The sequence below is a fragment of the Hyperoodon ampullatus genome, assembly GCF_949752795.1.
Source record: "Hyperoodon ampullatus genome assembly, chromosome: 1".
NCBI lineage: Eukaryota > Metazoa > Chordata > Mammalia > Artiodactyla > Ziphiidae > Hyperoodon > Hyperoodon ampullatus.
Genome location: NC_136914.1, coordinates 189,310,058 through 189,333,959, shown reverse-complemented (window position 1 = coordinate 189,333,959; position 23,902 = coordinate 189,310,058). Strand labels below are relative to the sequence as shown.

The 23,902-nt window shown below is 38.6% G+C and overlaps 1 protein-coding gene across 2 annotated transcripts in view; it reads left to right on the top strand.

The window, feature by feature from the left end:
- The window catches only part of PRKG1 (protein kinase cGMP-dependent 1), a gene marked incomplete at both ends in the record, with an annotated part of 1,229,056 nt that overhangs the window by 803,442 nt on the left and 401,712 nt on the right, over window positions 1-23,902 (top strand). For both annotated transcript variants that reach the window (XM_079717816.1, XM_079717815.1), the window contains one exon: window positions 4,970-5,075. In XM_079717816.1, coding sequence (XP_079573942.1) covers window positions 4,970-5,075 — 106 coding nt within the window. The remainder of the gene's footprint in view (window positions 1-4,969; window positions 5,076-23,902) is intronic.

Sequence of the window (23,902 nt, the reverse complement as noted above, 5' to 3'; positions counted from 1 at the left end):
ACAAACCACTTACTGTGGTTTGTTGCCTATACTTATAGAAGAAATGCTAAATTTCAGTAACAGGGTAGTAAAAATAAAGATGTTGTTGTCCCACCTCACATTCACAAATCCTTTGTGTTTCATCCACAGACTGCTTGGGGCTCCATGGACCCCAGGTGTCTCTATTCAAATTCCTGTAACAAATACCATAGACCGGTTGGCTTAAACAACAAACACTGATTTCTCAGCGTTTTGGAGGCTTGAGGTTCAGCCTCAGGGTGCCAGTATGGTGAAGTTCTTGGTGAGGGCCCTCCTCCTGATTATGTCCTCAAGTGGCCTTTTCTAGGTGTGTGCATGGTGGGAAGGAGGAGGGAGAATAATAAGTGTGTATTGGTCTTCATCTCTTTTCTGGCACAGAGATCCTAAAATCCTTGGAATTTCCTAAGTGAGGAAAGCAACTGACCATAGGTCAGATTTGGCAGGAACGATAGTTTGTCGGCCTCTGTACTAGATCGCAGGTTTCTTGAGGGCAAGAATCGTCACCTTGTTTTCTGTCCCTTATATATAGCAACAGTGTCAACTAGATTGGCATAAAATAAATATGGGCAGAATACTTATTTGAGTCTATAAGTGCTCTATACCTACATATGCTTTCTCGGTACTCTTCCAAAATTCAAATTGGGCAGCAGATGAATTCCCCAGTAGGAGAATTTAAGCCAAACCCAGATTTGTGGTTTCATAGTCTAGCACAATTTTATGGCTCATTCTTCTATAATCTTGGTGTCCCCTAAATGAAGGTCAACTTTTGCCTACAGTGAAGGTATTCTTTTTTTTTCTTTGCGGTACGTGGGCCTCTCACTGTTGTGGCCTCTCCCGTTGCGGAGCACAGGCTCCGGATGCGCAGGCTCAGCGGCCATGGCTCACGGGCCCAGCCGCTCCGCGGCATGTGGGATCTTCCCGGACGGGGGCATGAACCCATGTCCCCTGCATCGGCAGGCGGACTCTCAACCACTGCGCCACCAGTGAAGCCCTGAAGGTATTCTTAATGTACTCATACACTTAGAGATCCCAGAGCAATGGTAACTTGTATCTTTTCCACAGAGTTCAATCTGGCCTTAACCTGAAAAATGATAAATGTTTCCAATAGTGAATTTTAGATACATACTTGAACAAAAAGGAAAATCCCTTCCCAACCCTTTTTCTGCTTTACACTCTTCAGACTTATGTGTTCAACAACAGTAATCATTGTGAAAATCACAGGAATTTTATTTGAAGTGCTTATCCCCTACAGAGGTTAATATACCACTTAATATCAAAGGTAAATGGATTTTTTGAATGTTCTCTAAGTTATGGAAGCAACAGACATATACTCCAGCAGGCTGTTTAAGAAGCAGGATGTTAATCACAACTCCAATATAACCATACTTCTGACAACATTACAAGGTGATTATTAGTCATGCTTGCCCACTTGTAAAATGCTGACTTGACTAATATGCATATTGGCAGCATATAAAAAAGGTGTTGGCACCTTGCCCAAGGTCATGGACAAACTTGAAGTTTCATTAAGCCATATTGATTATCATGCAAAATATCTGGAACACAGTTTTACTCAGACATTCCATTTACATGGGCTATTGAAATCAGAAGATAAAACAAAAGTACTGAATTCTGTGAACTTAATTTCAGAGATCATTTTTCTACACATGAATTATGGTATCTAATAAATTCAGTTTAGACATTTTAATGTAACCTTAGAGTCTGACTAGGCATATATATTTTCTGCACGTGAACTTCATGTACAGAAATTACATTAATTAACAATGATACCCAGTGTTTATCAAATAAAAAGCAAGTTTCTTGAGTTGGGGGAAGTTAGAGGAAACAAGACAGGGACTTTTCTCTGAGGGAATGTAGTACAAACTTATTTGAGGTAACGTAATACAGACATAGAGATAATTGACCGTGTTGGTAACATGTGCAAAATGCCAGTAAATGACACAGAAAAAGCTATAGCTGTAAGACAAAAAGGTTGTTTATCAGGAGAGACAAGAGACGGAGCCTGGCCTTGAAATGTGAACTCAGACTAATAATGCTGCAGGTAAGTTAGTGTACACACACACACACACACACACACACACACACACCACACCACACCACACCACACCACCACCACCCCCCCCCGCCAAGCCTCTGCTGTTACTCCCATTGCTGCCTTATTCACTAAGACCCTCCTCACTTCACTCCTGAATTACTGTGGCCTCTGCCTGGCACTCCTTACTCCTTGTCTGAATCTGTGCGCACAATGTATTATTAGAACAATCTTCCTCACACTGAGCTTTTATCATATTAACTACTGTGCCCTATGGTTTGTACAAAAAGTGTTATTTTGATGGCACCAGTGTTGGTCTGTGTTCTGCTTGACTCCAGTGTTTCTGAATCCAGTGTGTCCCTCCTAGATTAGTCTTTCTCAGCTATCATTATGATATCTTTCGATTTACGAGATTGTAATAGAAGCTTTTATATACTGTTACCAGGATGTGATGTCTTTCTGCGGGGCAAAGCCTTAAAATGTATATATGCTTTATTTCACCTTGACATTATGCTTTTAATCATGCCTTTGTGCATTTTAAAAATATGTATAATACAACTATTTATTGCTGCTATTTTTAAAATAAAATTTGTTGGCATATCCTAATTGGTCCTTTGGAAGGAGGACTGTATACTGGAAACACCTGGGAACCATTAAAAATGATGAATATAGAAAATACTTTTTTTTTCTAGTAAGCATTTAATTTTTTTTTGATATCCCCATGGTATATCCTTTAAAATTGTGGTTCTTTCTTTTGTCTTTTTAAGATCTCTAGTAGCTTTCTGTTGTTCATCAAATTAATCCTTGCTCCCTGTGCCTGGCTTCCAGGGCCCCACATCAGCCTACTCTCAAATTGTGTAGCAACCTTATAGAAATCTCAACCATTGCAGTCTGTTTTATCCCTGACTGGACTCCCGCAGCCCAAACTCACTTCCAGCTGTGCTCTTGTTTATGTACTTTCCCCACTTGATTACCCTTTGTGTCTCTCTCCTTGTTCAACTCCTATCACTTGTTTAAAATAAATTTATTTACTTTTGGCCGCATTGGGTCTTTGTTGCGGTTTTCTCTAGTTGCGGCGAGTGGGGGCTACTCTTTGCTGTGGTGCGCGGGCTTCTCATTGTGGTGGCTTCTCATTGTTGCGGCTTCTCGTGTTGCGGAGCACGGGCTCTAGGGGCACAGGCTTCAGTAGTTGTGGCATGTGGGCTCAGTAGTTGTGGCTCGCAGGCTCTAGAGCGCAGGCTCAGTAGTTGTGGTACACAGGCTAAGTTTCTACGTGGGATGTGGGATCTTCCTGCACCAGGGATTGAACCCATGTCCCCTGCATTAGCAGGCAGATTCTTAACCACTGCGCCACCAGGGAAGTCCCGTATCATTTTTTAAGGGTCTACTTCTTATGAATCTTGTCCTGATTTTCTCAGTCCTTTGTGGCTATATCATCCAGTTCTATGGTTCATCTCAAGTAAACAGGTGTTCTGGAAAGGAGCCTGGATTCAACAGAGGAACTAGAATGTGACTGGAGAATACATGTGAGATGAGCATTGTTTTCTGCTGAAGGTTGATTTTTGAAGGCTATTTGGAATGGAGCCATGCACACACAGGTCCTTGCTGCTTTTTTCTTTTTCTACTTAACTGACAATCTTTGTTCTCCAGTAAAGAGCTGGCCAAGGGAGAAGTCATGTTTTCTTCTTTAGCTTCAAACAATTTTGCAAGGAAAAATTAGGTAAAGTTCAAAGATAAAGGTTTGCTTTAGAGTGCAATATTCCTTTTATCATCTTTTTCACCTGTTCCTCTGTGGATTACTTCTAGCATCCTCCTGCAAGGCACATACATGGCCTGATTACTCGAGCATTTTCTCCTCTCCCTTATACCCAAATCTTGATCTATTGCATTCACTGGGCTTAGTCTGAGAACTGTGAAGAAGAGAGAACTGCATTCGTCCGTTTTTGTTTTTGGATCACTAAACTATACCTCAGCCCCATTAACTGGTCTTGCTCAAACCCCTGCACAGCCCTTCTCTACCCCATACTCCATGGGTACTATGTATGAATTGTCTTTTTTAGTTCATGTGCTAACCTAAAATATTTCTATTATGAAAATTTGCAGACATACAAATAGAGAGCATAGTAAAACATGCTTCTTGAATACCCATCACACAGATTCAATTACCAACATTTTTAGTGTACTCTTTTAAAACCTAAGTTTATCTTAATATTTTGTTCTCTTACGCTATAACATCAGTCTTTCTAAAACTTGTCTTTTAGTCATGTGCTTAATAGATCGAATAGTGATCTCTTCTGTGGTATTCAGTTTCAATACTTAATCATTCATTGTTAAAGACAGTGGTATGTGAGAGAAATTAAAATTCAACAAACATAGCTAATATATTGATAACTTCATATGGTAACTTTGGGCACAGGTTACAATTTAATTGTAATTATTATTTCTATTCTATTAAGTTAACCCCTAAACCTGAAAACTAAATTTTCACCTATATTTTTTAAAATTAAAATATGATCAATCATGTGAGTCATTAACCCCATTCTGGTTAATTACCAGGCAGTGTTATTTCTTGTGAACCTCTTATTCTTCATCCGATTTCCTTTGTATATAGTCTTGAAATTACTAAATACTTTCAATGTGTTCTTAGACCGTCTCATCCCTTCAGGACATAAGAGCAACAGGAATCTTCCTTATAGACATTAATACTAGTATTGAAAATTATGAACTACATTTTGTAAGAATACTTGCCTTCTTAACTAAATAGGATAGCTTTATGATATTAGCTTTAAACCAACGTTAATCATTTTTATTCCACTGAATAACTCATTGCTTTTGCACATTATAATTCACTGTTGAAATTCTTTAATTTTTTTTTCCTATTCTTTTTTTCTTTTTCTGCAGCTCTTGTAAATGTGAAACTCTGGGCCATTGATCGACAATGTTTTCAAACAATAATGATGAGGACAGGACTCATCAAGCATACCGAGTATATGGAATTTTTAAAAAGGTAGGATGCTTTCTTTTCTCCTGAGAGTGTTTTATTGTCTTTTCAACCTTCCTCCGAAATGCAGCCCGGGGAACACTTTTTGCCTTTATCTCAGTCTTATTAGCCTACAAATTTGTGGAAGTACAAGACTTTGGACTGGCTTCTTTCTATTTCTGCTGCCAAATTTCATGATAGTTGGTTAAGTCGGAACTTCAGAGTTTCATACAACATCCTGTCATAGAGGAGAGCAGCACAGAGGAGGGAAGCAAGTGAGCATTTGCAGGAACAATGACAACAAAAAGGATATTGAGTCCATCTCTAACTGTTGATCAATATATTTACCTCTTCTAAAGCAACCCACAGTATAAGACTGAATCATCTCTGTGTGAGGTTCTGTATTAAAGATCAGATGACTAAGATGAAAAGTTCCAAGAAGCAGTTTATTATCCTTTAATCCTGAATTTAATTTCCCAAATTAAATTCATTTTATGTTGCAGTTCTGAGGTATCAAAAGCTTTTCTTTTCCTGATATTATATATTATCATAATAACTCAGTATACCATAGGAATTGGAATAAAATGCCAGCTTTTGTTTCTTAGGAATATACTGATAGTCACTGAAATTCATTTGTCTCTATGCTTATTTTATTTTAAAGAGTATATATTATCATTAAAAAGAATATTGACAACTTTGACTTTTTTTGAAAAATAGTTATTTTGTATAATTTTTCTTTTGAAACAGAACCATCACTAAATAGTGATGTACAGAGTATGTGAGCTAAATGGGAGTGTAACACCAATTAAGATTTCATTTTTGAGTGCTAGAATGTTAAACTGGCCTTTTTATTTTTGGTGGAGAAATGGTTTAAATGGAGTCAAAAATCATATTTTGTGTCAGTGATGGAAAAATCTTAATGGATATCTATTGAATTTTCTTAAATGCAATTTTACTGTTCCTTACTTGGGTATTTCTTTTGGTTAACTTATTGTTTCTGATTACATTTTTTATTTCCACATAATTTTTTCTTTATTCCTGGTAAAAGGGCAATAAAATTCAAATATGACATCAGGTGAGACCATATTAAAAAAAATTACTCTATTGGCAAGGTGTTGGTTTTTTTACTAAAGGTGATTGAATGAAACAGAAGTGGAAATATGAATTTCTTCTGTTTGAAGATTAGTATAGTTTGCGAGGAAATTAAATTATTCAGGTGCCATCTGTGTATGTTATATATGTATATATATGTTGATATGTGTGCTGATACATAGATGTGTGTATGTGAATGGAGACAGAGAAAGAGACAGAGTGAATGTCCATTTTTAAGCCTTTTTTAAAGTACAAGTTATTGATTTCTTGTGATGCAGCCCTGACAGAGAAAGATCCCAATTGGTAATCAGTGAAATGCTTGTATGTGGAACAGAGTTAACTATTTATCTCACATACCTAAGAGCTGGGTATTTATGATGCTGGCTTCAGCTTCCATAAGTTAGTTTTCATAAGGAAATGGAATGAGTGCCAATGCTGTCTTTCATGGCTCCAACAGAAACTCTTTTTTAGAGGCACAATTTCAGGAAATTGTAGATGTCTGTGTGTGTGTGTGTGTAATTGACCCTGGATATACTTTTATTTTTGTATTCTCAGAGATGCCCAAATTTGTAATCTATTTTGACATTTCAAACCTTAAACAATAAAAGTTGGTTCTCTTAGACTGCGTAAACATTTCTTGTTGGTCACCTTAGAGCAAGTGGAGTTTAACTGATTTACTAAAAGAGACAGGCACTGACTTTGATGTCACTCTTCATCTGGCCACTCTGTAAAACAGCAAGTCCACATCATTTGTGTATGTAGTAGAGGGCTGGGAGTCCAGAGAGGTGACAAATGACCACTGTTGCCTGGGGCCAGCTTTAATCTTCCTAAATTATGACTGTGACCAACTGGTTCTCTTTCTACAATGCTTCAGTGGCTTATAGTTCCTGTTGAATTAGTTACAGCATCATTAGCTGGGTATTCAAGGTCCTCCCACAGCCAATGGCAGCCTGCTTTTTCAGCCAGGTTTCTTCTTGCCCCAGGCAAACCAAATGATCCCATGTGCCCAAACAGACCTTGTGCTTTTATATAGCACACTGCCTCTGTTGCCTTTTCCCCCATTGTCAATGTTTAAGTCTCTCTCTTCTTTTTATATTCAACTAAAAGCTGCCCTTTCCACAGATACTGATGGTTCTACTGGGAAGCAATCTCTTTCTTCTCTGGAGCTTCATTTCTACCACGTGTGTTATTTTCTACTTTATTATAATCTCACTGCTAAACTTATCTCTACTTTTAAACTACAGACTTTTCAGGACTAGAGCTATTTCTTAAGTATCTTGGTATTCTTCTTTGGCACACATCTTACCACTTTGTAGACAGGCAATTTACAGGACAGTAAGTGTGGGACGAGTACGTAATTTGCAGGGCCCACTGGAAAATAAAATTCAGGGCTCCTTTTGCAAAAATTGTGAAAAATTTCAAGACACTGGTGGCATAGTATGAAACCAAGTATAGGGATCTTCTAATCTTGGGCCCTGTGCTATTATACTTGTGAAACTAAGAGTGAGTAATCATTCCTCCTTCACTTTCCCAGGTTAATGCTTGCTGCCATTTATTTTGCAAGGCTGTTGGGATGACATAATATTCCCCAAGGAAATGTAGATCTTGTCAAACTAAGATGACCAAAATTAATTAAACTTTTCTACCATAACTTCAGAATTTTTTTATTTCCCTGTTTATTGTTGATTTTAAAATTCTGCTTACCACTCTTACATTATGTAAAAGCTTTAAAAGTTTATGTAGTTAAGTCAGCCAACTTTTTACTTTATGGTTTCATGTTTAGAAAGATTTTATCATAAAAACGTAGACTTAATACTTAAATCCTCTGTAGCAGCCTGTGTGTATGTGCATGGCGGGGTGTTTTTCTCTAATATGCTTGCTAAATAAAACTTTCATCTGAATTTTTCTACTATAGATACATATACTTTATAGTTTGTTAAGGAGTTAAAGCAATGTGACACAATCAGAAAAATTAAAACTCTAGCAGGTAGTATTAGAAATCATCAGAATTCTTCGCAGTGAGGTTCTCTATGGTACATTGGAATTCCTTCCTAATGGAGGACTTTGAAGGGCAGGGACAGACTAAAAGAGGAGTGATTCTGTATCACTGCTCATCTCTCCATACCACACTTCACTTTTCTAAATAAGCAGTAAATTTGGAGGGTGAGAAAAGGAGGGGACACATCAGGCATGTAAATGCACAGACAAAATGCAAGGCTTTTTCTTTATTATCAAAGTCGGTTTTTTTCATTCCAGTGTGTTTACTCATTTTGTAACCACCAGTCATGTGGTCTGGCCTCCTCTTTGCTATTAAACTCCACATCAAACCGTGATTCTGGTTCTTTAATCCTATTTAGTCGTTTCTCTTTTGTGCTTAAATTTCACATTCCCTGATGTAAACACAGATGTTCCTATGCAAGCATAGCAAAATATATATATACATATATATTTAAGGGGCAGTGCTGCTAAGCAAGGTACGATCGCTACAGGTCCAGTAGCGATTTTGTGAGCTGCATTTTCTATCTTCTTTGGCTACTGAAAAATGCTGTTGTTTTGCAGTTGGATTTTGAAAAATAACTGCCAGAGTTAACTGCCAGAGTTAATTTGTGTTGCTTTGTTCTGAGCATATCCTCTGTGCTACTGTTGGCACAGACATCTATACCCAGAGGAGCATTAGAATGCAGCTGTGTTACCACTGGGATATGCTTGAAGGAACTGGGTTTTCTGTTGGCCCCAAACTATGATGATGCTGAACCTCTATTTATCTTAATGCCTCCCTGACACATCAGACACAGCAGGGACTGCTTGGAATTTAAGCTACTCAATCAAGCCTGTGGACCCATAAATAAACCTTTTCGTGATCCACTAAGGAATCTTTTGGTAAGGCAGATATGCTCGCATCATCATTCTGCATAAAACCTTGCCATGACTACTGCTCACTCCTAAGATAAAGCAGGTCTTTGGCACTGTCGTCAAAGCCCTGCTTCCTCTGGCTACTGCTGACCTCCCGAGGTTCATCTTACTCCATCTTCTCCTTCCTTGTCTTCTCATTCCCTCTTTGCTCTGGTCACGTTGTGAGCCTTCATTTCCTTATATGCTGTGTTCCCTCCCAATGGAGATCCTCCTAAGAGACTCCTCTCCCTTTGAATGGATACATTTTCTAGGGTGATCTAGGGTGTAGTACCCTGGAAATGGTGTGCCATTATGGCAGAAAAAAGAATCTGATCTCTCTCAAACAATTACAAATTTCTGATTTACCTTCCTTAGGTTGAAAGAGAAATTAATAGTATTAGCCACCAAGTTTCATGTTGTATTCTCAATAAATAGAATTTTAAAGTTTAGGGATTTTGAAGTTCTTTACCTATTTGATTCTCAGCTGACTCTCCAACCGTTAAGGAATTTGGAGGTAGTTTTCAGTTTTAAAACTACCAGTCATGTGGTTTGGCTCTCTTTGGGCAGAAGAGTGGATCTTCTCCAGGGATCTCTGATCAGATCCCTGGAAGCTAATTTATAACAAAGCCCAAAGCTAATGGCTCCCTATGAGGGCCGTAGCAGCATCCACATACAAAGTGTCAAGATGAGGAGTAGGCCTTCGGCAAATCATAGAACTACTCTGTTGATTAAGCCTTCTGCCCCAGTTTTCTCATTGAAAGCCCTGGTATACATTTTGATGCTGTGTAAAGGTTCCTTATTCCGTATGTCCATTCCTAGGGAGTAAGCCCCAATCTAGTTTGTTATTCCCCCTTATTCTCTAAAACAATAATACTTGTATATACATCTAACATATAATTAAATAAATGTTACTTACATATGCATATTAGAAAAGTAAGTGATTCCTTTAAAAAAAAAGCAATATGACTTTGTTCTAGAAACTTCATGCTATCCTTTGGGTATCAGAATGACCTTCACTATGTGGATAATTTCATTTGGGGTTGACTATGACTTCAGCCTATATCCCAGACCAACCTTCCTGAAATGTCTCTTTAATTGCTTTACATTTCTCTCACCTGGTAGTTTTGACCACACCTGTCACTAGCAGGGGCCTAGCCTACATAATGATGCATCTTCATGTCTGGTCTGATACATCAATAATGATTAAATTTTAGTTTTAGAAAAATCTAAGACAAGATATAGTTTCATCTCTGTGCACATTTTATAGGCGAAGGAATTGAGTCTCAGAGGCCAAAATAAGCTCACATTCAGTTAGAAACAGAACTTAGAACTCAGGCTTCTGAATTCCCAGTGTGAGTATTCTACTATACCTGGACTCAAGTTCACAGTTCATTCACAGCTTCTAATGAAGCTTCTCACTATAGTAAACTTAACATGAGGGTGGTTTAGTGGTATTTTCTTTTTGCCATTCACGAAGGTAACATACTTATATTATTAGTTTGATGATATATAGACTTTTTTTTCTGTACTCTATATGTTTTTAATTTCGGCCTGGGGTAAGGAAATTTTTAAATGCCTTGCAAGTTTTTCCTTCTCTGATCCAGTTTAAAAACCCCCAAATTTCATTTTCTTATAACTCAATACAACAGGTCACCTTGTTTCTCAGATTTTTATTGTTTATCATATTTATAAAAACATAGGGAGAGATTTAGAGTTCTTTGAGTAGAATACAAACTTGTAAGGGATATGAGAGGTTGCTCATTTCACTAATGAGAGAGCCGAGGCCTAGATTGGTTATGGGAATTGTCCAAAGTCACATGGACAATTGGTAGTACAGTTAACCCTTGAACAATGTGGAGGTTAGGGGCACCAACACCCATGCACTCAAAAATCTGAGTATAACTTACAGTCAGCCCTCTGTATCCATGGTTCCTCCATATCTGCCATTCCACATCCTCAGATTCAACCAACCATGGATCATGAGGCACTCTAGTGTTTACTATGGAAAAATTTTTCATGAAAGTGGACCCATGCAGATCAAATCCCTGCTGTTCTGGGGTCAACTATATATTGATCCAGCTCTCTGCCCTCAGGTAAAGCTGAAATTCAACTGTCTTTTGTTCAAAACCTCCAGCATATAACTCAACACGATCTTGACTAAACACATGTTCCAGTGTTTCACAATTCCTCTATGATATGTTTTAATACTCCTGCTAAGATTGCTATATTGTCCATAGGAAGAGAAAGTAACTGCTTATACCTTCCCTTGTAATATCAGTTTTGAATGACAGATGTGGGGTGGGGTCTGGAAATTTACATTTTTAACAAGTTCTCAGGTGATGCTCATGCTTTTCGTCTGGGGACCACTCTTGGGAATCATTGATCTAGAATATAAGATGAAGGTAGAAAATATATTTCAAATATTTTAAATGTTTGTATGACTTGTTATGAAAAGGGTACTTGTTTAAATTTTGGATTCAGCATCTTATAGGTATGTAATCTTAGGCAAGTTTCTTTAAACAGACTCTCAGTTTCTACAACCAAAAATAGGATACCCTCCCATAATGAAGGATTATAATTAGGAATAAACAAAATATGATAATATGAGCAAACAGTTACTGAGTGTGTGCAAAGCAATGTTCAAAACACTTTAGATGTATTAACTTATTTAATCCTCAAGAAAAATCTTTAAAGTAAGTACTAGCATTTACATTTTACAGATGAGAAAACTGAGGCCAAAGAGTTAAAGTTCCACAGCTAGTTAGGGGTAAAGCCAGTAGTTCCAGAACCGATCTAAACTTGGTCGCATACTACCTCAGTAACTGCTGGATACTCAAATATTAGTTCCCACCCATTGCTGCCCTCCTCAACAAATTTACATTTACTTTGCCTGGAGATTTGGGTAGTTGACTTTGTCCTTGGTGTATCTGAGTTTCCCATTTACTGTATTTTTTTCTCTAATTTTGCCCTTTCCCCAAACCTCAGTAATTTTTTCCTTCCTCCCACCCCTGAGGATATGTTCTTAGAAATAAATGCTCTGTAATAGCATAAGAGCTGTCACTTTAAATGGTGATGAATAAAAGTGATGATGTCTTAGAATTGCTTAGGCTCAGTGATGTTTGGAAATCCACCACCTGTATGTCAGCAGGCACCATTATTACTAAAATGGATATTAAATGACCAAGAACTAAGGGTCAGTGTCTTTTGGCATCAGAGGAAAGTGTCTGTGGCTTGAAGCTCCTTTCTACCCTCCTGCCTGGAGCTCTTCAAGCACAGATGGTGGTCTTTAGGCAGGACCTGTCCTTGCTTAGTTAAGCTGAGTTCTGTGAACTTCTTTAAGGAATTGCACTATTTGGACATTTATTGATGGAGTATTTCGGTACACTTTAGTCTGAAGAAATCATGATGCTACATTTTGGGCACAAATTATGTAGGGGACAACAACATAGTCTAATCAACTTGTTGAGATCACATTTATGGAAAAGCAAAATCACGATCCCACTTTCCCTAGATTTTAAAGGGAGAGATGGCAAAAGAAGGTGCATATGAAAATAGTTTTAGGGATTTTGGACCTTTTTAAAAAAATTTTCAAAGGATAGGTGACAGACCTTTTAAGCTCATAAGCTTTGAGCTTTAATAGAGCTTTTCTAGAAGATTGTGAAACCTGCATTAGAATTAAGCTTTGCAAAGCTGGCATAGTTTTAATTTGATGGCAAATAATGTGACGAATAAAGAGGCACTTTCTCACACCATTTTCAAGTTGGCCTGCTTACAGCCCATTTCATGGTAGCAGATCCATTCTCATTAAAGGTAACAGAGGAGCAGATAAATGTAAAAGTGGCCATTAATTTCATGCTGTCATCTAGCATTTGCACAAATGTCTCCATATTGATCCTTTTTAAAAAGAAAATGTAATCTGATATTTGCATAATGATATAGTGATTAAAATTATTCATCTACAATGTTTACATATAGGCATACTCACCTCCACATGTGTGAATTCCTTCTAATTCTTGCAAATAATTAAGAAGACATCTGATTTATGGTATTTGTGGCTAAAATTGTCCATTTAAGTCAAGCAATGAGTCTTATACAGACAAGTACTGTTTGGCTCTGAGGAAGACAAGGCCCCAACTAAGGGACTTAGTACATTGATTCATTATGCTGCTCTTTCCTGAGTCTAAGCTTGAAAGGATGTGTCCCTTTGGGGATTGTAGACTGACTTTCCTCCATTATGTTCCTAGGATAGTTTCTCAACACTCTGGGGTTTAAAAAACTAAAGCAATGTGATAAAGCAGTTTAATATTCCTCCATTTTATTGCTGTAGTTTTGATCCTTATAAATCATTTCTGTAGTGAGGCTTCTTTATTTTTTATTGAAGTATAGTTGATTTACAATACTATATTAGAGGCTTATTTCATTTCTGTATCTTTCATACTGAGCCTACTTACTGTCCTATCTTTTAAAAATGTTTTGTATGCCAATGATTGGTGCATCTGGGAGGGAGTTGTTTTCCATCAGGAGAACTACTCTGTAATGAACAAGTTCAGAAGGAATCCATGAGCTTTTAGGGAAACTAAGACGAGGAGCTCCTTGGATCCCGGCAACCTAGATTTCTCCACTAGATGTAGAAATCTACTTCCCCACAGCTGGAGAGAAATCTGAGAATATGGAATGTGGATGAGGAAACTCTGTTGAGGGCCAAAGTAAACATCCGGGTGATTTAGACAAAGTGTGTGTCTCAGCTTGTACGTTTTATCTGTCGTGGGAAGAGGAGAGTACATCAGTTTGTTTAGAAAAAGCCTGAATAAGGAGAAATATGACTCATAGTTTCTGTTTCTAGGGTTTGTGTGGTGTGTTTTTTTTTTTTTTTTGCTTGGAATAAAGTAAGTCATAATTTATTTACCAATATGACTTTACCAAGGTGACCTCTTAAGCTTAGAATCTGGCTGTTAAGCAGAAAGGGTATCTCCAAGCCAGACAGTCCTGCTTTGCTGCTTTGCCTCAGGTGTAGGGAAAGTGCGCTGGAATGGGAAGCCATGAGAGGGAGCAGCTGGCATGATGTCTGGTAACAGAAGGACGGGCTGGGTTCTGATCACTCCCCCACAGTGAGAGTTTTCAGAGCAGTGGAGACAAGGGAGGAAACAAGAACAAAACAGCCCACACCTGCTACTTTATACACATTATCTCACTTACCTTTGACGGGATTCTTTGAGGGAGTTGGCGTTATTCCCATTTTATTGAGGAGGCAACTGGAGTTATGAAAATGATAAGCTTTCCCAGCATCACACAGCTGGATTCAAAACCAGACCCGGTCCCAAAGTCCTTGTTCTCTTGATCACATAAGGACAACTTCCTGAAAATGGATAATGTCAGGAGATCAATAGATGAGTATTTATTATTTTTTATATAGAGAAGAAAAGAGCCAATTGGTGAACATATTAAAATAAAAAGTCACAAGGATAAATAATGACGAAATTTATTTGGAAATTCATTTCTTGATGCATTTCAACCATTGAAAAAAATTCCTAACATTAATTTGTGTGTAATCATCTATCCATATATGAAAGGAATCGTGAGGTTTTGAAGAGTTATTTAAAAACAGAGGGGAGAGGATATTTCTTCTTTGAAATCTCCTGATAAGCATAGTATTTTAAAATTTGTATGTATACAACAAATGATAGAATATTTATGTCAAAGCCTAGGATTCCAATTAAGCAGTGTAACTTCAGTTATTCTATAAATACATAGGGTTTAAAATTATTCAGTACTTTTGAAGAAATTCTGTTTTCTCAGTTTACTGGATGGGGTCCAATGGGTAAACATTGCATTCCATGTTTGGAAAAAACTCCTTAAGTCCTCTGGTCTGTTGTGCAAACAGAGATAAATTAAAGTTGCCTCAGAGGATGGATTTGTTTGTTTTATTTTTTGAAAGAAATTAAATCCATGAGTAAATTTAACACAGACAAGGCCAAGATTTAAGGCAATACAAGGAACATATTAAAATTCAAGGACTTTAGTTGCAGAGAATTCTGAATTGTTACAAATTTCATCTCTCTTTTGCTCATATGCACTCTGAACTCTGTATACTTAGAAGTAGCATTGTTTGCTGAAATTATGTCCTGGTGTTAAGAGACAGGGGAGTTATAGGGAATGAAAGATTTTTGTTGTTATTGTTACTCTATGTTCCAATATCGCCTGGATAAAAATATGAAAACATACTATAAGACTATCCAACAGATAAGTCTGAAAAGTAGCTAAATCCTAACCAGCAAGAAGTTATTGACTGGTCTTTTAGTGAAGTTAGTGAATATTATTCTAAATGGCGTTAAGCCAACCTTCCTTCCTCCCTTCCTCCTTCCCTTTCTCCCTCTTTTTCTTCCTCTTCCCTTTCTTCTTTGCTTCCCACCTTTCTCCTATTCTTCCTCTCCTCCTCCTCCTCCTCTTTTTCCCTCACTAAATAAATGCATTCAGATGTAGAAGTAGTCAGTAGCTTCTTACGGGTAAAGTTTTTGGTGTTTTGGTACAAACAACATGTGATCAAAAGGGTGGATTAAAACCAATATATTCTGCTATGTTAAAAATATTAAATTCATATTTTAAGTACTTTTAGACACTTAATACAAAAGGTGAAGAGTGTGCTAAGTATTTAGTAGTAATGATAGGACCACCTGGCAATGAAGAATTCTATATTGGATGTGCAGAATTAACCCAAATGAGGTTTTGTTACCTATATTAACACATAAAAGTGACCTTTTGCATTGAATAAGAAATAAGATGAATCTATGAAAATTGGAGTCTACTCTAGGAAAACAATTTTCATTCATTTAGCCTAGTTTAAGGATGTATTGTCTCCCTAATGACAGTTCACTCAGTCTTCACTCTTGATGACTTAAGCTCTGATTCTCAGAATTCTAATGGCTAATTAGACTCTCTAGAGCTAAACTATTTTTACTTCAGTTTGAAGCTCTCTAATAAGACAAGAGAGATCCTCTTTGAGTTAAAAAAAAAAAATCAAGCTTTTTAGAAAAGAGAGAATTTTTCTATCACTAATAATTATTCTTTTTTAAAATCTTTATTAGAGTATAATTGCTTTACAGTGGTGTGTTAGTTTCTGCTTTATAACAAAGTGAATCAGTTATACATATACATATGTTCCCATATCTCTTCCCTCTTGCATCTCCCTCCCTCCCACCCTCCCTATCCCACCCCTCTAGGTGGTCACAAAGCACCCAGCTGATCTCCCTGTGCTATGTGGCTGCTTCCCACTAGCTATCTGTTTTACGTTTGGTAGTGTATATATGTCCGTGCCACTCTCCCACTTTGTCCCAGCTTACCCTTCCCCCTCCCCATATCCTCAAGTCCATTCTCTAGTAGACCTGCATCTTAATTCCCGTCTTGCCCCTAGGTTCTTCTGACCATTTTGTCTTTTTCTTTTTTTAGATTCCATATATATGTGTTAGCATACGGTATTTGTTTTTCTTTTTCTGACTTACCTCACTCTGTATGACAGTGTCTAGGTCCATCCACCTCACTACAAATAACTCAGTTTCATTCCTTTTTATGGCTGAGTAGTATTACATTGTATATATGTGCCACATCTTCTTTATCCATTCATCTGTTGATGGACACTTAGGTTGCTTCCATGCCCTGGCTATTGTAAATAGAGCTGCAATGAACATTTTGGCACATGACTCTTTTTGAATTATGGTTTTCTCAGGGTATATGCCCAGTAGTGGGATTGCTGGGTCATATGGTAGTTCTATTTTTAGTTTTTTAAGGAACCTCCGTACTGTTCTCCATAGTGGCTGTATCAATTTACATTCCCACCGACAGTGCAAGAGTGTTTTTTCTCCACACCCTCTCCAGCATTTATTGTTTCTAGATTTTTTGATGATGGCCATTCTGACTGGTGTGAGATGATATCTCATTTTAGTTTTGATTTGCATTTCTCTGATTAATGATGTTGAGAATTCTTTCATGTGTTTGTTGGCAATCTGTATCTTCTTTGGAGAAATGTCTGTTTATTTTTATTTTTATTTTTTTTTAAATTTATTTATTTATTTATTTTTGCTGTGTTGGGTCTTCGTTTCTGTGCGAGGGCTTTCTCTAGTTGTGGCAAGCGGGGGCCACTCTTCATCACGGTGTGCGGGCCTCTCACTATCGCGGCCTCTCTTGTTGCAGAGCACAGGCTCCAGACGCGCAGGCTCAGTAGTTGTGGCTCACGGGCCTAGTTGCTCCGCGGCATGTGGGATCTTCCCAGACCAGGGTTCAAACCCGTGTCCCCTGCATTAGCAGGCAGATGGAGAAATGTCTGTTTAGATCTTCTGCCCATTTTTGGATTGGGTTGTTTGTTTTTTTGATACTGAGCTGCATGAGTTGCTTGTATGTTTTGGAGATTAATCCTTTGTCAGTTGCTTCATTTGCAAATATTTTCTCCCATTCTGAGGGCTGTCTTTTCATCTTGCTTATGGTTTCCTTCGCTGTGCAAAAGCTTTTAAGTTTCATTAGGTCCCATTTGTTTATTTTTGTTTTTATTTCCCTTTCTCTAGGAGGTGGGTCAAAAAGGATCTTGCTGTGATTTATGTCATAGAGTGTTCTGCCTGTGTTTTTCCTCTAAGAGGTTGATGGTGTCTGGCCTTACATTTAGGTCTTTAATCCATTTTGAGTTTATTTTTGTGTATGGTGTTAGGGAGTGTTCTAATTTCATTCTTTTACATGTACCTGTCCAGTTTTCCCAGCACCACTTATTGAAGAGGCTGTCTTTTCTCCATTGTATATTCTTGCCTCCTTTATCAAAGGTAAGGTGACCATATATGTGCATGGGTTTATCTCTGGGCTTTCTATCCTGTTCCATTGATCTATATTTCTGTTTTTGTGCCAGTACCATACTGTCTTGATTACTGTAGCTTTGTAGTATAGTCTGAAGCCAGGGAGCCTGATTCCTCCATTTCCGTTTTTCTTAAGATTGCTTTGGCTATTTGGGGTCTTTTGTGTTTCCATACAAATTGTGAAACTTTTTGTTCTAGTTCTGTGAAGAATGCCAGTGGTAGTTTGATAGGGATTGCATTGAATCTGTAGATTGCTTTGGGTAGTAGTCATTTTCACAGTGTTGATTCTTCCAATCCAAGAACATGGTACATCTCTCCATCTATTTGTATCATCTTTAATTTCTTTCATCAGTGTCTTATAGTTTTCTGCATACAGGTCTTTTGTCTCCTTAGGTAGGTTTATTCCTAGATATTTTATTCTTTTTGTTGCAGTGGTAAATGGGAGTGTTTTCTTAATTTCACTTGCAGATTTTTCATCATTAGTGTATAGGAATGCAAGAGATTTCTGTGCATTAATTTTGTATCCTGCTACTTTACCAAATTCATTGATTAGCTCTAGTAGTTTTCTAGTAGCATCTTTAGGATTCTTTATGTATAGTATCATGTCATCTGAAAACAGTGACAGCTTTACTACTTCTTTTCCAATTTTGATTCCTTTTATTTCTTCTTCTTCTCTGATTGCTGTGGCAATCAGGATGGGACAGGGGTTAAAGAAGCAGCTGATTTGGGGGCTCTGGCTCACTCAGGCTGGGAGGAAGGAGGGGCACGGAGTGCGGGGTGAGCCTGCGGTGGCACAGGTCAACATGACGTCGCACCAGCCTGAGGCGCGCCGTGTGTTCTCCCGGGGAAGCTGTCCCTGGATCACGGGAACCTGGCAGTGGCGGGCTGCACAGGCTCCCGGGAGGGGAGGTGTGGAGAGTGACCTGTGCTCTCACACAGGCTTCTTGGTGGCGGCAGCAGCGGCCTTGGCATCTCATGCCCGTCTCTGGGGTCCGTGCTGTTAGCCGCGGCTCGCGCCCGTCTCTGGAGCTCCTTTAAGCGGCGCTCTTAATCCCCTCTCCTCGCGCACCAGGAACAAAAGAGGGAAGAAAAAGCCTCTTGCCTCTTCGGCAGGTCCAGACTTTTCCCCGTACTCCCTCCCGGCTAGCCGTGGTGCACTAACCCCCTGCAGGCTGTGTTCACGCCGCCAACCCCAGTCCTCTCCCTGTGCTCCGACTGAAGCCCGAGCTTCAGCTCCCAGCCCCGCCCGCCCCCGGTGTGTGAGCAGACAAGCCTCTCAGGCCGGTGAGTGCCAGTCGGCACCGATCCTCTGTGCGGGAATCTCTCCGCTTTGCCCCCCGCACCCCTGTGGCTGCGCTCTCCTTCGTGGCTCCGAATTTTCCCCGCTCTGCCACCCGTAGTCTCCGCCCGCGAAGGGGCTTCCTAGTGTGTAGGAACCTTTCCTCCTTCACGGCTCCCTCCCACTGGTTCAGGTCCAGTCCCTATTCTTTTGTCTCTGTTTATTCTTTTTTCTTTTGCCCTACCCAGGTACGTGGGGAGTTTCTTGCCTTTTGGGAGGTCTGAGGTCTTCTGCCAGCGTTCAGTAGGTTTTCTGTAGGAGTTGTTCCACGTGTAGATGTATTTCTGATGTATTTGTGGGGAGGAAGGTGATCTCCGCATCTTACTCTTCCGCCATCTTGAAGCTCCTCCCACTAATAATTATTCCTCATAGCTCTTGTTAAATTGCTCTGGCATCTCAAAGTACATGATTAACTTCTTTAAATAGTTTTTTTTTTCCATATAAACTTAACAAAAACCTGATTATATTTTTTCATACTTTTCTCTCTTCCAAGTAAACAGAGGATTCCTTTCAGACTATTTTATAAATTGTCAATAAAGGAATAAAGTGAAAATGCCTTTTTATTTTTCGATTAATGCCCTAACCTAAGATGAAAACTTAATTTCCTTCTTTGGACATATAAGCACTCTTTGGAAAGACCCTAGCCCACTACAAATGTAGTGGACTTAAGTACTAGTGCATCTTACTCTTCCTTTTCTGAAAAGTGGCAGACTTTATTCATACTTAAGGTTCTTAGGCTCAAATTAAGACAGAATTATTCAAAGCAGATTTTAGAATTAACAAATATACTATAGAGTTAGACCTGGAGTACTTCAGGACTCTGTGGCTGACATCATTTTTCTGATCTTTTTGTCTGAGCCACATGTTTGATCTTGCTTATTCAAGCTCTAGGTGTTTACTCTGTGGAAATCCCAGCATCCATAAGTTCCTTCAGTACTATCTTTGTCATCAAGCTCCATCATGTCCATGTATACCTTGATATTTTGTTTCACCAACCTGCCTATATCCCTGTCCTGGTGTCGCCTGGCTCGTCTGTTGCTGCCATCAACACCCATTAATTTGGTCTCTCTGGAATTAGTTGAAGTTGAGTGCAGTATAGTAAACAGGTAGTGTTTTGGGATGACAGAAAAAACAGTATGGTCTAGGGGAGTAAGTGGGCCTGAGGTTGAAATGGGATGTTGATGAAGGAGCTGAATGCAAACCAGGGAAATAAGTCAGTAGTCTCCCAGCACACTGGAACAGATCTGGAGTTTATGTGAAGCTGAAGGTCTGTGCTTAGGACAGAATCAGTGAATGAACCACACTGGAATATCATTTTAGCTAAAGATTTTGATACACCAGGAAAAAGCCATAACTTGGGGAGAGATGAAGTTGAGAATAAATTCATAAGCACTGAGAATTAAAGGCATCATAATCATGAAAATTGAGGAATAGGAGATAGCTTTATATGGATTTCAAATACCTTTTAAAAATATAGCTTTTCTAAATTATTCCATTTTAACTGTTATACATTAATAAAAAAGCATATTTTATAAAAATTCTAAAAAATGAGAGAATATTGTTACTTTCCAAAAAGATACCTGCTGTCAGCATTTGAGGATTTTAGTTATATTTTTCTACTCATGTGAAAGTTTTACCTAATTGTGCTCATGATGTGTACACAGCTTTTAATGTTGTTGTTAATGTAACATTACATCTTTCCATGTTATTTAATATTAAATCTTTCCACACTCTTGGCCGTCATATGCTGTCAACCATTGACTTCTCTACTTGAGATTAAAGGACTCTTAGTTCTGGGCTTCCCTGGTGGCGCAGTGGTTAAGAATCCACCTGCCAATGCAGGGGACACGGGTTTGAGCCCTGGTCCAGGAAGATCCCACATACCACGAAGCAACTAAGCCCATGCGCCGCAACTACTGAGCCTGCTCTCTAGAGCCCGTGTGCCACAACTACTGAAGCCTGTGTGCCTAGAGCCAGTGCTCTGCAACAAGAGAAGCCACTGCAATGAGAAGCCCACGCACGGCAACGAAGAGTAGCCCCCGCTCGCCACAACTAGAGAAAGCCCATGTGCAGCAATGAAGACCCAATGCAGCCAAAAATAAAAACAAATAAATAAATAAACTTAAGAGGGAAAAAAGAAAAAAGGACTCCTGGTTCTGCGAGACCAGGGGACAGGGTAGATGTAATAAGAAAAGACTTAGAATGGAGGTAACACAACTTCAACCTACTTATGTGCACTTGCTGTGAATTCCGCGCACGTGCTAATCGTACTGCCCTCGGACAGTGGAGAATGGTTAGCGTCAGGAAAAGATCCTGGAGAGGAGTGAGACTGATATGCAGCTTTAAAAAGGAAAGCTTGTGGGTTGGTCTTAAGTGTTCTTTTCATGTTGGGTTTTCAGCTGCGTAAAGAAGGTTTTCACAGATCCTCTGTATTTTGATGGGAGAAAAAATTAAGTTAGACACTTCCTAATTTGGGTATAACATTTAAAAAGCATTTTTTATTGCAGTATACCATATGTACTATAATGTGCACAAATCTTAAGAGTACAAATCAATGCATGCTTATCTATTTATATGCCCATGTAACCAAGATCAGGTTACAGTATGTTTTCAGGTCCTTGGAAGGCTCTTCTGTGCCGCTTCCCAGTTAATCTCCTCTGTCAAAGATGACCATTATTCTGAGCTCAACCATCATTGATTAGTTTTGCCTGTCTTTCGACTTTATGTTAATGGAATCATATAGTATGTACTCTTCTGTGGCTGGCTTTTTTTGCTTAACATTATGTCTGAGAGAGCCATCTCTTCTGTTGTGTGTATCAATAGTTCATTCTATTTTTATTGCTCTGTATAAATATTCCACAATTTGTCCATTTTAATGACAATGGTCATTTGAGTTCTTTCCAGTTTTGAACTTTTGTAAATAAAGCTACTGGAAGCTTTCTCTTTTTTTCTGAAAGCTTTCTTGACCAAAGACACCAAAAGTGTCTTTTGGTGAGTAAATGCCTTCATTTCTCATGAGTGTATTCCTTGGGATAAAATTTCTGAGCCATAGAGAAGGCATATATTTAACTTTTACGGATAGTGCCATATAATTCTCTAAACTGGTTGAGTCAATTTATACTCCCACCAACAATAAGAAGGTGTATTCCAGATCCTTGCCAACATTTCATATTTAAGATCTTTCAAAATTTTATTTCGCTAAAACATTTTAATAAAATAGAATATCAGTCTCCAAATCATTTTGAGTGCATATCTTAACATTTTTTAGCATACTGCCATACACACACACACGCACACACACACACACACACATAGTATACATTCCTTTATAAATGAAATACAGGTACTTCTGAACTAAAGTATACAGAAAATAAGATTTTGGGAAGGTGAAATTAAAATAAATAGAGTTAGTAATATTCCTTTCATCAGCCCCATCGATTGTTGCACAGTTTTTGCAAGAAAACCTGTGATGTAAGGATCATAATGAAATCAATGATTGCAGATGGAATGACTCTACTATCTTGCACAAAAAGCCTGTCCCTGGGTGCCCTGGGTGCTGCCAGTTTCTCCTGGTCCAGCTTTAGAGGACAAACTAAACTAGATTAGACTGAAGTTTTCCTAGGTCTAGAATCAAAATATAGAAAAGATTTTGGGGGCTGATGATTGTGAGTCATTCCAGTGTAACTGGCCTCTCGTGTCTTCTCTGGTGCTGTGCATCAAGCTAGTGTACCCTCTGCAGAGGACGACTTTAAGGCATGCGTACGTGCCTGGATTGTAGACCATGTTTTTGTCCCATGTTTACTTTGCTTGTAGTTGATTTTTCCTTTGCTACTGGTGGTCCTTCTTAACTGGTGGTTCTCAAAGTATGCTATGGGTATCCCTGGGCATCCCTGACACTCTAGGGGGATCCATGAGGTCAAAACTATTTTCCTAAAACTATTTTCCTGGGCTTCTCTGGTGGCGCAGTGGTTGGGAATCTGCCTGCCAATGCAGGGGACACGGGTTTGAGCCCTGGTCTAGGAAGATCCCACATGCTGCAGAGTAACTAAGCCCGTGTGCCACAACTACTGTGCCTGTGCTCTAGAGCCCATGAAGTCCACACGCCTAGAGCCCATGCTACACAAGAGAAGCCACCGCAATTAGAAGTCCGTGCACTGCAGAGAAGAGTAGCCCCCGCTTGCCGCAGCTAGAGACAGTCCGAGCACAGCAACGAAGACCCAGCACAGCCAGAAATGAATAAATTAAATAATTTTAAAAACTCCCTATTTTCCTAATTATACTAAGGTGCGATTTGCTTTTTTCATTCTCATTCTCTCTCAAGGGTACAGTGGGGTTTTCCAGAGGCAAAAATAGCTAATGGAATATATGCTGATATATTTTTGTATTAGAATTTAAAAAAAAAATTTATGATCTAATATGGTAAATATAGTTATAACCCATACAAACAAAAATTCTTTGGAGTCCTTAGTAATTTTTAAAAGTTGTAAAGGGGCTTGAGATCAAAAACATTGAGAACCACTCTTTTAAATTAAAACCAGATAAAATGAGGACAAAAACTCTAGACTTTATTAGAAATATCCTTTCTAGTATTAGCATATGAAAGTAAAATATGTTAAGGAGAAAGGCTAGTACCAAAGCCTCACTAAAAGATGAAATGTATTTTTCACTCTTAGTAAAGTTATTAAGAGGGTGATTGTTAT